We start from the raw sequence: 16,484 nt of genomic DNA, 5'->3' as shown, positions 1-16,484 counted from the left end.
AAGCACAGACAAAACAACAGAGTTCCAGGGGTTGGTTACAGAAACATCTCCACTTGTCGACTATTGGCTGTCTGCAAAGGGAAGGGGGCACGGAGTTGGGACTATCTGCCAAATGGAATGACATTGCGAATTAAGCGAGAGTGGGAATTTAGAGTAGGGAGGAGAGGGAGGGTGGAGGTTCTTTAAACCAAGAGGGAAGCAGTAAATATGTAAATGACCAGAGTAATGAATTAGATATATCCACAACCCTTCTGGCTCAGAGATGAGAGTGCCACCTCCTGAGCCCCAGCTGACACTTCAACAGGTGATAGTAGAATGCTGGAAATATAAAGCACCTGAAGAGCCACTGGGTAACGTTTCCAGTGTTGGATCTTCACCAACACCATAAATTCAAAGGCACACACACAGCTGCCTCAATGAGGCAGGACACTTAGGAAAGTGATGGAGAGGGGAGAGCAGGCAGGTGCAGTAATGTCTTGGTACCCGTTGACTAGTGGCTAAAACTGTATATTTCACTCTTCAGTTAGTGCAACTAAGCCTGTTGGTTTACAAGATATGAGAAGTGGGTTTAGCCAACTGCTTCAGTTCATATAAACCTTGCAGTGTTTTTAAACTGGAACGGGTTTTATTTACACAACATTTCCATTGTAAACTGTTTACTTCAGAGGGATGAGGAGACAGTGGCACCTCTGCCAGGCCTGCTGTGTTTGACAGGCTTGTAGGTGACGGAGAAGTCTCCAAGATAATGGCCAGCCATTTCAGGCTTGATTTCAACCTGGCTAAAGGTTTTACCACACACCAACCATCTCAGGGAGCATAACCAAATCCCAAAGGTAAGTCTTGACAACCTCTGCTTTCTCCATTGTGGAGCTTCCTTTTTTGGCCTCTTCAGGAGGGACTGCTCTTTGTGGAACAGGCCTCTAGTGACACCTCTGTGCTGGCAACACAACTGCATCAGAAACTCTTTCAGTTAGCATGTCCAACATTTGTAGTTATAGACAATATACCAACACCTCTAGTTAGTGTATCTAGTGGGGAGTTCAGTTAATTCATTCCATTTTTGTAGTTAATACATTTTATGTAAGTATTTTTGAAAAAAGAGACATGTTAAAGCTTTTCGTCTTGCACTCATCAAGACATTGCAAGAATACCAATATAAGGGGAAAACAACAAATTTATACTGCACGTGAAGAGAGTGCGGTTAGCATAGTGTTCCACATATATTGGTATTACAGTTAGTACACCTGAGGTTCAGTTTTTACTTGCTGTATCCTAAATAGCAGCTCTTCTAATGAAGAGTCCACCGTAGAGTTAAGTTCCCTTTTCCTGTTAAACCTATGGCATATTTCCGTTTTGTGAACAGGATTCAAATTACTCCATGATCAGAAGGCAACAAGTCACAAGGCCAAACACTTACCTCTGTCCTGTACACAAAGAACAGGATGATGAGTATCAGCTCCATGAAGAAAATGACCAGCAGGACAATGAAAAACTGGAACAGAAAGGAGAGGGCCCTTTACTCAACCAGCCAGGAATTGGGAATTCTGTAAATCAAACACTTCCCAAAACACAAATCACCTTGCTGATATTTAGACAGATTAAGAACAAACAGCATCTGCATTCACACAGCATCTCATAGGCCGTCTCACAACACCCCACATCAATGGCATACTCATGAGGTGCAGTCAATGTCATTTCAGGGGCAAACTTCTGTGCACAGCAAGATCCCAGAAACAGCAATGAGATGCACGACTACTTATTTCCTTTTTGGCGGTACTGGAGCAGAATGCACTGCAGCAACTCACACCGGCACCTCCCACTGTGAAAGGCAAAAATGCTGAGGTCATCATCTCCCAAGTTTCCCTCCAAGTCACCATCCTGACCTGGAATGATATCTCCATTCCTTCATTGTTGCTGGGTTAAAAACACTGGAACCCCGCTCCGTACAGAAATGTGGGTGTAGCTACACCACATGGACCGCAGCGGTTCAAAATGGCAGCTCCACACCACCTTCAAAAGGGCAATTCGAGACGGACAATAAATGCTGGTCTTGCCAAGGGATGCCTACATTCCAAGAAGATAACCGTAGGGAGAGAGAAGCGTATTGTCCGTCCTCAGAAAGGGATAGTTTTACTGCGCATAGTGCTTCTGACTCTGGGTAGAGTCAGAAATAGAATAAGGGATGCGTTACCATATTGGGATCATGTTACAGATCGCTGAGTCATGGGGAAGAAACAGAGCAGGTTTAAAGGCAATGTAAGGGTTTCCAGTAGAGAAAAAAATAGCAAATAGACTCTAGGTTTTATAAATAGGGGCAGAGAGCACACAAGCAGAGAGATAACGCTAAGCATTAGTTAGGACACACTTAGGTTACTGTGTCCAGTTTTGGGGCCCCGCTACAGATTGTCAAGGCTTTGGTGAGGGTGCACAGAATCATTGAGATAATCCTGTTCTCTTGTAGTTGTGAGGACAGGCTAGTGGGACTGGGTTTCTTTTCAATATAACAGAGAAGGTCAATTATCACAGAAGCCTTCACTGAACATCGGTTAACCACTTTCTGTTTAAAAATTAACAGAATGTGGAAGGGAGTTGCAAAGTGTACAAAGTTGGAAGTTTCATTGAAGTCACAAATTACGTAACAGAAATAGAGGGTAAACGAGGTGTTGATAAATGTGAGGAAAGTAATTAATGCCTGCAGAGAAAAGGTATTGAAGAAACCTAAGGATCGAGAACGAGAGGGCACAGATTTAAACTAATTTGCGAAAGAAGCAAAAGCGATGTGAGGAAAAACACTTCTACGCAGCAAGTGGTTAGGGTTTGGAATGCATTGCCTGAGGGTGTGGCAGAGGCAGGTTCAATCAAAGAATTCAAAAAGGGAATTAGACTGTTACCTGAAAAGGAAGAATGTGGAGGGTTACAGGGAGAAGGAGGGAGAATGGCACTAAGTAAATTGCTCATTCGGAGAGCCAATGTAGACATGATGGGCTGAATGGCCTCCTTCTGCATTGTAACAATTCTGTGATTCTGTGACGGAAAGTTGACAAATCCCACAGGACTTGATGGCCTACAGCCTAGGGTTCTAACAGAGATAGTGGATGTGCTAGCTATGATTTTTCAAAATTTCTGGATTGTAGAGCAGTCCCAGTGGATTGAAAGTTAGCAAATGCTGTTTAAGAAAGGGGGAGCGGGAAAATAGGGACTACAGGTCAGTTAGCCTGGCAGTGAGAAAATGCTATAATCTGTTATTAAGGAATTCTTAAAACAATGAACTTAGAAAATCATAGCATGATCAAATTCAGCATGGTTTTACAAATTTTAACTAGTAGGGTAAGATGAAGGGGAAGCAGTATACCTGGATTTTCAAAAGGCATTTGATAAGGTGTCACACAAAAGGTTAATACGCAAGATGAGGGCTTATGGAATTGGGGATAATATATTAGCATGGATAGAGGATTGGTTAACTGACAGGGAGCAGAGAGTAGGGTTAAATGGGGCATTTTCAAGCTGGCAGACTGTAACTGGTGGAGCGCTGCAAGAATCAGTGCTGGGGCCTCAGCTATTTACAATCTATATTAATGACAAATGAAGAGACTGAGGGTAATGTATCTATGTTTGCTGATGATACAAGGTGGGTGGGAATGTAAGCTGTGAGGAGGACAGAGAGGACAAAGAGACATAGACAGGTTAAGTGAGTGGACAACAGGATGGCAGATGGAAGGAAGTCTGAGGTTATTCACTTTTCTCATAAGAATAGAAAAGCAGCATTTTTCTTAAAATGGTAAAAAAACTTGTAAATGTAGATCTTCAGGGGACCTTGGGTGTGTTTGTACAAGGAGCACAAAAAATTAGCATGCAGGTACAGCAAGTAATTCAGAAGTCACATGGCATGTCGGCCTTTATTGCAAAGGGATTGGAGTACAAGGATACTTATATTCTTGTTACAGTTTTACAGAGCTTTGCTGAGACCACATCTGGAATACTGTGTACAGTTTTGGTCTCCATATTTCAGAAAGGACACACTTGCATTGGAGGTGGTACAGAAAAGGTTCACTAAATTGGTCCCTGGGATGAGGGGATTGTCCTATGGCTAGATGCTGAGTAAATTGGGTCTATCTTCACTGGAGTTTAGAAGAATGAAAGGTGATCTCATTGAAACAGACAAGATTAAAAGGGGCTTGATAGGGTACCAGGATTCCCCTGGTCGGGGAATCTAGAACATAGGGGCAAAGTTTCAGGCTAAAGGGGCTGAACATTTAGGACTGAGATGAGGAGAAATTTCTTCACTCAAAGGATTGTGAATCTTTGGAATTCTCTACCCCAGAGGGTTGTGGATGCTCCATCACTGAATATATTTAAAGATGAGATAGACAGATTTCTGGTCTCTCAAGGGATAATGGGGAGCAGGTGGGAAAGTGGTGTTGAGGTAGATGATCAGCCATGATCATATTGATTGGCAGAGCAGGCATGAGGGGCAGTGTGATCTACTCCTGCTCCTGTTTCTTATGCTCTTAAAGTGAGACTACAGTTTTGTTCTAACCAACACTCTCTTTGGACCCTGCACACCAACATCAACATCCACTCCCTCCACTACCAACGCATAGTGGCAGCAGTATGTACCATCTACAAGATGCACTGCAGCAACTCATAGAAACATAGAAAATAGAAGCAACAGTAGGCCATTCAGCCCCTCAAGCCTGCTCTGCCATTCAATATGATCATTGCTGATCCTCTACCTCAACAACATACTCTCCTCATACCCCTTCACGCCTTTAGAGTCCAGAAATCTATTTCCTTCTTAAATATATTCAGTGACTTGGCCTCCACAGCGTCTGTAGTAGAGAATTCCACAGGTTCACCACCCCTTGAGTGAAGAAGTTTCTCCTCATCTCAGTCCTAAATGGCCAACCCCAGCCAGAGGAAACATCATCCCTACATTCAGTCTGTCCATGTCTGGTAGAATTTTATCTGTTTCAATGAGATCTCCTCTTATTCTTCTAAACTCCAGTGAATACAGGCCTAGTCGGCCCAATCTCTCCTCATACGACAATCCTGCCATCCCAGGGATCAGTTTGTGAACCTTCGCTGCACTCCCTCTATGGCAAGTATATCCTTTCTTAGGTAAGGAGACCAAAACTGCACACAATACTCCAGGTGTGGTCTCACCAAAGCCCTGTACAGCTGCAGTAAGACATCCTTGTTCCTGTACTCAAGTCCTCTCGCAATGAAAGTCAACATACCATTTGCCTTCCTAACTGCTTGCTGTACCTGCATGCTGGCTTTCAGTAATTGGTGTACAAGGACACCCAGGTCCCTTTGTACATCAACATTTCCCAATCTATCACCATTTAAATAATGCTCTGCCATTCTGTTTTTCCTACCAAAGTGGATAACTTCACACTTGCCCACATTTTTTGCCAAGGCTCCTTGGACAACACCTCCCAAACCCGCGACTTCTATCACCCGCTGTTCTTTCCAGGTTTATTGATGACAATTGTGATCACAGGTTTTCACAGATTAATATAATTCATAAAAGGTTTGCTCCACTTGTGTCGAGGAGGCATCACCTCTGTGAAAGGTCAGGTCCTTGGGAAAGGTGTGCAGGAGTGCGATGTCAAACAGCAAGAATGCTGTGCACAATCCTGCACTTGTACTTCCGCTACGAGTCAGCCACAATTCTATACACAATACACACATTACCAGTGGGTATGAAATATTGTCTCAGTCCCACGCACAGGATATTAATAGTCACTCACACTTAAAAGGAGGCACTTGCTTTCCTTGATGGCACCAAGGCATCCCAGAAATCCAACCACCATCACAATGGTCCCAATGGCAATGAGCAGGTTGGCAGCTGAGAGCGAAGGCAGGCTTGGCGCTAAGGTGGCGAAGCTGCCCTGTGTTGCTGACAGCCATATTCCCACTCCCAGGAGTCCACAGCCACAGAGCTAGAAGAAGAGAAGTCAGAATAAATCACATGCAGAAGGAATAATGTTGGATTGTTCAGCAAATACAAGAAAATAAAAAAAAATGTATGCAGCTTTTCATGACCACCCGAGCACCCAAACCATGTCCGGGGTCACTGTTACAATGTAGAAAACACAGCAGCCAAATGTGCACAGCAAGCTCCCACAAACGGTAATGTGATAATGACGAGATAACCTGTTTTTTTGTGATGTTGATTGAGGGATCAATATTGGCGTTGTCAGCAGGGGAAAGCTCCCTGCTATAGCCGTCGGGGACCTCTTTTATGTCTGCCTGAGGGGGCAGACGGAGCCTCGGTTTCACTCTAATAGTGCCGTGCTCCCTCAGCACTGGAGCATCAGCCGAGTTTGCTGTGCTCAGGTCCAGGTGTGGGACTCGAACCCCCTGACTCAGAGCCGCGGCTGGCGATAGTCGTCATAGCGGATCAGTTAATAATGGGAGAGCAAGTGTCGCAGAACGCTTAGCTAGCCTCAGAGGCAGCATCGCTCACAACACCTCCTGATGCTGGTGATCCAGTGGATGAATGTCAGGCAAACGACAACACACTATCATAAGCGAGGTAAAGAGATGAAACAGATTGATAGAGCAGGAATTTTTTAACTTCTTTCACGGGATATGGATGTCACTGGCTGGGTCTGCATTTGTTGCTTATCCCTAATTGCCCTCACAAAGGTGGTGGTGAGCCGCCTCCTTGAACCGCTGCAGTCCATGTGGTGTAGGTACACCCACAGTGCAGTTAGGGAGGGAGTTTCAGGATTTTGACCCAGTGACAGTGAAGGAATGGCGATATATTTCCAAGTCAGGCTGATGAGTGACTTGGAGGGGAACTTCCAGGTGGTGGTGTCCCCATGCATCTGATGCTCTTGTCCTTCTAGATGGTAGTGGTCTTGGATTTGCAAGGTGTTGTCGAAGGAGCCTTGCAAGTTGCTGCATCTCGTGGAGAGAGTGAATGTTCGTGGATGGGGTGCCAATCAAGTGGACTGCTTTGACCTGGATGGTGTCGAACTTATTCAGTATTGTTGGAGCTGTACTCATCCAGGCAAGTGGAGAGTATTCCATCACACTCCTTACTTATGCATTGTAAATAGTGGACTGGCTTTGGGGAGTCAGGAGGTGAGTTACTCATCGCAGAATTCCCAGCCTCTGATCTGCTCTTGTAGCCACAGTATTTATATGGCTAGTCCAGTTCTGTTTCTGGTCAATTGTAAACCCCAGGATGTTGATAGAGGGGGGATTGAGTGATGGTAATACCATTGAATGTCAAGGGGAGATGGTTGGATTCTCTCCTGTTGGAGGTGGTCATTCGCGGGCACCTGTGTGGCACGAATATTACTTGCCACTTATCAGCCCAAGCCTGGACATTGTCCAGGACCTGCTGCCTATGGACATGAACTGCTTAAGTATCTGAGGAGTTGCGAATGATGCTAAACATTGTGCAATCATCAGTGAACATTCCCGCTTCTGACCTTATGATGGAGGGAAGGTCATTGGTGAAGCAGCTAAAAATGATTGGGCCGAGGACACTATCCTGAGGAGCTCCTGCAGTGATGTCCTGGAGCTGAGATGACTGATCTCCAACAACCAGGACCATCTTTCTTTGTGCTAGGTATGACTCCAACCAGCAGAGAGTTTTCTCCCTGCTTCCCACTGACTCCAGTTTTGCTAGGGCTCCTTGATGCCACACTCGGTCAAATGCTGCCTTGATGTCAAGGGCAGTCACTCTCTCCCCAACTCTGCACTTCAACTCTTTTGACCGTGTTTGGACCAACACAGTAATGAAGTCAGGAATCTCTCCCCACAACAACATTCCAGCAAACCTCTGCAGAGTGAAACCTGTGTGCTATTTTCATTGAAACTTGGGTAAATGAAGATTTTAACACAAATTACATGACAGAATGGATTTTAGGCATGAATCGCTTTTCAAAAACTGAATTTGGGAAGATGGTGGCGTAGTGGTAATGTCAGTGGACTAGTAATCCAGAGGCTCAGGCCAATGCTCTGGGGATACTAGTTCAAATCCCATCACAGCAGCTGGTGGAATTTAAACTCACAAAATAAATCCGAAATTGAAATCTGGTAATGGTAACCAGGAACGCTCATTGATTGCTGTAAAAATCCACCTGGATCACTGATGTCCATTAAATGTTTTTAAAATGTTTGACCATTTTAACTAAAACTCATTAAATTAGCATTTACCTTTTCATCCTCCGCTCATTTCAGGTTATTAGTCCCAGTTAAATATTCACTATCTCGTTTATATATTTAGTGGCTGTAGGGCAATTGGAACAGTTGGAGCCCATTCAGACCCTCCAGCTATTCCACCGTTCAGTTAGCTCAGGATTGATCTGTATCCAACTCCGCTTATCCTTAACACGAAGCGACATCCTTACCCGGTCTGGCTACACGTGACTCCAGTGCCCACAGCAATGTGGTTGATTCTTGACTGTCCTCTGGAATGGCCTGTCAAGCCAGCTCAAGAGTAATTAGGGATGGGCCTTGCCAGCGATGCCCACGTCCCATGGAAGGATAAAGTAAAATTTGTTTGAACCATTTTGCCTTCAGTGACTATTTTCCACTGCTACGGAATATTTAAATTGTAATCATTTTTACCATTCCGACGAAGAGTTTGACAGCATCATTGCGATTTGCACATTCACTTCATTTTAACTTTTCCCAATATTAAATAAGTTTAATTTCAGGGTTATGTATCATCAAAGCACCCTAAAGGTTAAAGAACATTAGATTAGGCAGAGAATTCTAAGCATTTCTCTCAGGTTGGAAAACATAGAACTGGAACTGTCTCCCCCGACCAGAAATAAATGGTGCAGACTGTGGGTCGATTCCAAACTTCTGCACGGAGACACAGATTTCTGTTGGCTAAGCGTGTTAAGGATAAACGGAGTTGGAGACAGATCAAACCAGATCTAACTGAACGGTGGAATAGCTGAAGGGGCTGAATGGGCTCCAATTCTTCCAATGACCCTACAGCCACTGAATATATAAATGAGACAGTGAATATTTAACTGGGACCAATAACCTGAAGCGAGCAGAAAATGAAAAGATAAATGCTAATTTAATTAGTTTTAGTTAAAATGGTTGAACATTTTAAGCAATTTTGGAAACATTTAACATGTACCGCATGTTACATCATTACATTTAGTTACAGCACAGACACAAGCAGTTCTGCCCAACATTCATTCATGGAATATTAGCATCACTGGCCAGTGTTTATTGCCCATAGGAAACCCTGCCAGTCACTGTAAAACCAGCAAACAGGGTTAAATAAAAAGTGGTCTGCCTCATGGAAATATTTAAATTGCCAACCTGCCTCCTGTAGCGGGCGAGCTGCTGTCCCTCCGTCTTACCGAATCATAGGATGGTTACAGCACAGAAGGAGGCCATTCAGCCCATTGTGTACATTCCAGCTCCCTGCAAGAGCCACCAAGTTAATCTCACTCCCCTGCCTTTTCCCTGTAGCTCTCCAATTTTTTCTCCTTTAGCAAGCGATGGCTGTATCTGTCTCCGCTGCATGCTAAGGCAGTGCCTAATGCATCCTAGCAACTCGCTGCTTAAAAAAAAGTTTTACCTCATCGCTTTTGCTTCTCTTGCCAGTCACCTTAAACCTGTGACCTCTGGTTCTTGACCTCGCTACCAATGGGAGCAGTTTCTCCCTATCTACGCCGTCCAGCCCTCTCATGATTTTGAACACCTCTGTCAAATCTCCTCTCGGCCTTCTCTTCTCCAAAGAGGACAGCCTCAGCTTCTCCAATCTACCCGCCTCACTGACATCCCTCACCCGATACCATTCGTGGGAATCTTGTCTGCGCTCTTGCCTCCACTAAACCTGGAGAATGGACGGGTTGGGGTTGGAGTTGGGCCAAATGGGTTTTTTTTCTTAAATTTCAACAGCTCAACTGACCCCAAGGTCCCTGCCCTTTGTGGTCAAGATTCCCCCGTGTCTCTGGAGGTTTTTGAAAGGACAATCAGATTAGCTTTGAGAAATGGAAAATTCTGAGGGTACCCAGGTTGGCCAGAGTCAGGTCTCTAACCGGGGAATGCCCACATTCGTCAGCTACTTAAAATGTGGTGAAACCCTTCACCATTATTACAGATGGCAAGATTAATGATACAGTAACACATTAATTCACTTCCGGTAGAACTGGAGGGGTAAGTTACAAAGAAAGATCCCAGCAACAGGAAATGATGTCATCAGTGCTGGACTTGGGTCAGCAGCATTACCCACGCCCACTGAGTATATTATACAGCCACTGGATTGGTCATTGCATACACAGGTCCTCTCAACTGCTGTTTTGATTGGTTGGTATCAGAAGCGAATGGCAGGCTCTTGCTCCTTCCCCTGGCCTTTCAGACAAGGGTCGGCGTCTCGGGACTAATTCTATCCGCATGACGATTAAAAGAACATTCACTTGCATTCGTACAGCAACTTTTATGTAGTAAAGCATGCCAAGGTCCCTCACAGGAACATTACCAGACAAACATAGATACCGAACCGTGTACAGAGATATTAGGACAAGACGGAGGTAGATTTTAAGGTGAACATCTTAAAGGAGAAGAAAGAGAGAGGTAACGAGGCAAAGAGGATTCTACAGCTTAGGGCCCAGGCAGCTGGAGGCATGGCCAGGGGAAGGGGCAAGAGCCTGCCATTCGCTTCTGATGCCAACCAATCAAAACAGCAGTTGAGAGGACCTGTGTATGCAGTGACCAATCCAGTGGCTGTATAATATACTCAGTGCGATGGAAGTGAGGAGCGTGGGCAGTCCCAGAACTGGAGGAATGTAGGGTTCTCAGAGGGATCTAGGGCTGGAATATGAAGGACAATACTTCCCAATGCCTGGGACTGCCTCCTCACCGACAATCTGCTGACATAGTGAACTCTACAGCCACACCACGAGCAGAATCCAAATAAACATAGTTCAGACACTTAATCCCTATTACAGTTAGAATACAAAATCCAATGAGAATCTATGGAGACAGAGACATAGTCTCTGTTCTTGTGAATGGGAGTCTCCCACTGGCTTCCCCCCCCCCACCCCGGGTGGCAGCCTTCCACTGGCTCTCCCCTGGGTGGGAGTCTCCCACTGGCTCCCCCCCCCACCCCCCCCCCGGGGTGGCAGCCTTCCACTGGCTCTCCCCTGGGTGGGAGTCTCCCACTGGCTCCCCCCTGGGTGGGAGTCTCCCACTGGCTCCCCCTGGGTGGCAGCCTTCCACTGGCTCTCCCCTGGGTGGCAGCCTTCCACTGGCTCTCCCCTGGGTGGCAGCCTTCCACTGGCTCTCCCCTGGGTGGCAGCCTTCCACTGGCCCCCCCCCTGGATGGAAGTCTCCCACTGGCTCCCCCTTGGACAGGAGTCTCCCACTGGCTCCCCACCACCCCCCCCCCCACATGGCAGCCTTCCACTGGCTCTCCCCTGGGTGGCAGCCTTCCACTGGCTCTCCCCTGGGTGGGAGCCTCCCACTGGCTCTCCCCTGGATGGGAGTCTCCCACTGGCTCCCCCCTGGACAGGAATCTCCCACTGCCCCCCCCCCACCCCCTCCCCCCCGGGTGGCAGCCTTCCACTGGCTCCCCCCGGAAGGGAGTCTCCCACTGGCTCCCCCCTCCCCCCCGGGTGGCAGCCTTCCACTGGCTCTCCCCCCGCCCGGGTGGCAGCCTTCCACTGGCTCCCCCCTGGGTGGGAGTCTCCCACTGGCTTTCTCCCCCGGGTGACAGCCTTCCACTGGCTCCCCCCTGGATGGGAGTCTCCCATTGATTACTTACCAGGATAACAAACTCTCAGTGCAATGTTTATATTAAAATGAAATTCCCTCAAAATGTCACCTTTTCTTCTGTTCATGTTTGTTTATAATTCTTAAATTGGTACAGTGTTGAATTGATCTAAAAGGTAAATTTAGCATTGGGAACAGCTTGACTCAGTTGGGAGTACCGTCAGCTGTGAGCTACACTGCCCGGCCTGCGTCTCCGAGCTGTAGAGATCAGCCCAGGAGTTTTAAACTTCCAATGAGAGATTACTGACATTGCTTCTCCCTTCATCATTTTGAAAGATAACAAGGTTTTAGTAAAAGTTCGATTAAATGCTTGGTTAAATGAGTGAAAGATTTAACTGAACTCTGATTACAAGCCAAGCAATAACACACAAACTCCTGTGGGTGAAACAATGGCTAAGCACAGAGATAAATTTACTTCATTAAATTACATGTGGGAGGCCTTTCACCCCTTCATATTCCAGCTTCACCACAATCAACATCGAAGAAAGACTCGCATTGGCACAGCGCCGTTCAGAACCTCAGGGTGTTCCAAAACTCCTTTTAGCCAATGAAGTTTTGTTTTGAAATGTAGTCACTGCTGAAATGTAGGAGATAACATATCTCTAGTCAGCGAGCTCCTTGAGTGCTCCTGCAGTTTGCACTTTCACCCCTTCCTTAACGAGGATTCAGGGATCCGACCACATCCCTGTGCTAACTGATTAGAAAGGAGCACAGTATTTAAGGATTGGTCAAACCAGATTCTCCTGCAGCATTGAGACAGCCGTGGACACACACTCAATTGGCGAATGGCTCTGCTCAGTGCAGAGTCCATCACCAACACCTCCCTACCCCTCACCCCTCAGAAGGTCAACTGCCAGGGTTACGGGGATAGGGCGGGGAAGTATAGGGTGGAGGTGGAAGAACGAGAGTCATGATTTTATTGACTGGCGGAACAGGCGTGAGGGGTCGTATGGCCTAATCCTGCTCCAATGATCATAATATTCCCTGGGTCAGTGTAGAGTTTACCATCATTCCCATTATGATCAGTAAAGCATATATTAACACTCGGAGAGAACATGGACAGACTTACAGTTTCCATCAGCTGCACCTTTTTGTTTAATGCCTCTCTCCTTACTTTTGAGTGTGTTTCCCTGATTTTTTTCAGTGCTCAAGATCTCATTTTTCTAGTTAGAGTTGAATTTCTTTGGTCCTATCCAGTTGTGAGTTCTTTTTTATGCATTCATGGGATGTGGGCTTCGCTGGCTGGGCCAGCATTTATTGCCCATCCCTAATTGCCCTTGAGAAGGTGGTGGTGAGCTGCCTTCTTGAACCGCTGCAGTCCATGTGGTGTAGGTACACCCACAGTGCTGTTAGGGAGGGAGTTCCAAGATTTTGACCCAGCGACAGTGAAGGAACGGCGATATATTTCCAAGTCAGGATGGTGAATGGCTTGGAGGGAACTTCCAGGTGGTGGTGTTCCCATCTATCTGCTGCCCTTGTCCTTCTAGATGGTAGTGGTTGTGCATTTGGAAGGTGCTGTCTAAGGAGCCTTGGTGAATTCCTGCAGTTGGTACACACTGCTGCTACTGCACGTCAGTGGTGGAGGGAGTGAATGTTTGTAGATATGGTGCCAATCGAGCGGACTGCTTTGTCCTGGATGGTGTCCAGCTTGAGTGTTGTGGGAGTTGCACTCATCCAGGCAAGTGGAGAGTATCCCATCACACCCCTGACTTGTGCCTTGTAGATGGTGGACAGGTTTTGGGGAGTCAGGAGTTGGGTTACTCATTGTACGATTCCTAGCCTCTGACCTGCGTTAGGAGGTGGGTTACTCATTCTATGATTCCTAGCCTCTGACCTGCTCTTGTCGCCACAGTATTTATATGGCTAGTCTAGTTCAGTTTCTGGTCAATGGTAACCCCCAGGATGTTGATGGTGGGGGATTCAGTGATGGTAATGTCACTGAGCATCAAGGGCCGACTTTCCACTTGTCAGCCCAAGCCTGGATATTGTCACAGCAAAGGTAATGGACAAATATTAAAATGTATCAGTCGGACAGGCTGACTGCTCGAGGCTGAAAATTGGTGAATCTTTTGGTGACTGGAGATGTCAGGCATTAAATCCCTACCAACTGAGAACTGCTGTTTACCTGGCCGGTGCAGAGATTTCCAGCTCTTCATCAGCTTCCAGAAACAAAAGGTAGACCAGGCTGTGGAACCCTGTGGAATCACTCACTGACGTCAGCCACAGGTCCCCTGCTGAACCTTCGAGCAGACGAGCTCTTTGTCCCAGATTTGGACATGGGCTGCTTCAGTATCTGAGGAGTCATCAATGGTGCTGAACATTGTGCAATCATCAGCGAACATCCTCACTCCTGGCCTTATAATGGAAGAAAGGTCATTGATGAAGCAGCTGAAGATGGTTGGGCCGAGGACACTACCCTGAGGAACTCCTGCAGTGATGTCCTGGAGCTGAGATGATTGACCTCCAACAACCACAACCATCTTCCTTTGTGCTAGGTATGATTCCAACCAACGGAGAGTTTTCCCCTGATTCCCATTGACTCCAGTTTTGCTAGGGCTCCTTGATGTCACACTCGGTCAAATGCAGCCTTGATGTCAAGGGCAGTCACTCTCACCTCACCTCAGGAGTTCAGCTCTTTTGTCCATGTTTGAACCAAGGCTGTAATGAGGTCAGAAGCTGAGTGGCCCTGGCGGAACCCAAACTGAGCATCAGTAAGCAGGTTATTGCTAAGCACTTGATAGCACTGTTGATGACCCCTTCCATTACTTTACTGATGATGGAGAGTAGGCTGATGGGGCGGTAATTGGCCTGGTTGGATTTGTCCTGCTTTTTGTGTACAGGACATACCTGGGCAATTTTCCACACGGCTGAGTAGATGCCAGTGTTGTAGCTGTACTGGAACAGCTTGGTTAGGGGCGCGGCAAGTTCTGGAGCACAAGTCTCCAGTACTATTGCCGGAACATTGTCAGGGCCCATAGCGTTTGCAGTATCCAGTGACTTCAGCCGTTTCTTGAAATCACGTGGAGTGAATCGAATTGGATGAAGACTGGCATCTCTGATGCTGGGGACCTCCGGAGCAGGCCAAGATGGATCATCCACTCGGCACTTCTGGCTGAAGATTGTAGCAAATGCTACTAGGGTGACTATAGTTCTGTTACTGCTTCATCAGATTCAAGCTCTCGCTCTGTCCCAAGATTTAGCCATTAGCTGGTAGTACAAATCACAGAGCATTCCCACCAGTTCCACAACAGATTGCCGAGGTCGACTAGTCAGGAATTGTCCCTCTGAATCCAAGTCTGTATGTGTTCAGGGTTTGCACAGATGTGCCCACATTGCCAGTTACATTAAGATGAAAGATGATATCACTTGTAAAGCACAGCAGGATTTTTCAACATTGCTTAAAAAACAAAGACACCAGATGTGGTGACATGAGTGGAACACTCGCACCTTAAACCTGACTGGATTGTTCTATCTGGGACTAGAACATGGAGATCATCTATTGCAAGTTTCGGAACTTTCAACAGTCCGCATGTTGAACTCTGTGACTATCAGTAGAACCAGAAACAGAACACAGGTTTCACCTGGCAAAACCACAATACTTATCAATACTGTAATACATGCATAGGCTTCCAGTCAGTTCTCTCTGCTATAACTTGTTCTGTTGAATGTTATAACAGGAAGCACCTTCATAAAACAGGTCACTGTTGAGGTGTAAACTGCCACGGGACACATTAACACAGGCACTTTAATTATAAACACCTACAATGGAATATAAAAATAAAAACAGGGTATCTAACTTTAAAATGAGGCATCAATTACCTTTGCATGCTCAGGTCTAGTTACCCCTGCCCACACTTAACCTGAGGACTACACTTAGATTTAACTTCTTGTGCATGGCCACAGGAGGTCAACTATTGTTCTCATTAAGGTTATAAAACCCTATGATTTTGGGTTGGGGTGGGTGGCATTCACAGTCAAATATCTGTTCTTATTTTTATGTTTCACTATAGCTGTTTATAATTAAAGTGCTTGTATCAATTGTCCCACTGCAGTTTACACCCTCTCAACAGTGAGGTGCTTCCGATTATAACTTTGAACAACGCAGGGTGGGGGTGGGGGGTCGCGGTTAGGGGTGGGTGTGCCATGAGCTGCAGTCGATGTGAAGGCTTCACGATTGGGTATCATAACAGATCGTCTCTCTCTCTCTCTCTCTCCTCTCCACGACCCCTTCAATCCATTAATCCAGAAAAACAATGGTTCCCTCCAGTATAATAGAAAGACTGAGAGGAAAATGAACACACACATACTCGCCTCCTGCTCTGTCCAAGCAGCCGGATTGGGAGGGGGGTGGGGTGGGGAAAGAGTATAGCGTTCAGGAAGAAAAAAGAGAAACACAACATAAATATTTTAGACTAGCCGAGTGGCTTACATAGACACTGCACCAATCCCAAATTACCTCTCTGTTAATGGTGGTTGATCCTCTTTCATTATGTTTATAGAAATAGAGAAAGCAGAATGATATCCAATTTAGAACATGAAACTGGTAATATTCCTTTAACTGCTACTGTTACTCCAGAAAGGACAATTACACTGGCATCCCAATACCCATCAGGAGCAGGATCAGCATTCAGTGCCCAACACTTTCTGTTTTCTAAGGGTAATTTAACTCCACAGCAGCACATTGCTGAGGCTCGTTCAACAAGGCATAAAAAACCCCAGCA

General features: G+C 46.1%; 1 protein-coding gene across 2 annotated transcripts in view; it reads right to left on the bottom strand.

The window, feature by feature from the left end:
- tspan9a (tetraspanin 9a) overlaps positions 1–16,484 on the bottom strand; it is a 225,770-nt gene that overhangs the window by 26,433 nt on the left and 182,853 nt on the right. For both annotated transcript variants that reach the window (XM_041215914.1, XM_041215913.1), the window contains 2 exons: positions 5,754–5,945; positions 1,418–1,492 (listed from right to left, as the gene is read on the bottom strand). In XM_041215914.1, coding sequence (XP_041071848.1) covers positions 1,418–1,492; positions 5,754–5,945 — 267 coding nt within the window. The remainder of the gene's footprint in view (positions 1–1,417; positions 1,493–5,753; positions 5,946–16,484) is intronic.

This window comes from Carcharodon carcharias, chromosome 21, assembly GCF_017639515.1.
Source record: "Carcharodon carcharias isolate sCarCar2 chromosome 21, sCarCar2.pri, whole genome shotgun sequence".
NCBI classification, from domain to species: Eukaryota; Metazoa; Chordata; class Chondrichthyes; order Lamniformes; family Lamnidae; genus Carcharodon; species Carcharodon carcharias.
This window is presented reverse-complemented; position numbering and strand designations above follow the sequence as displayed.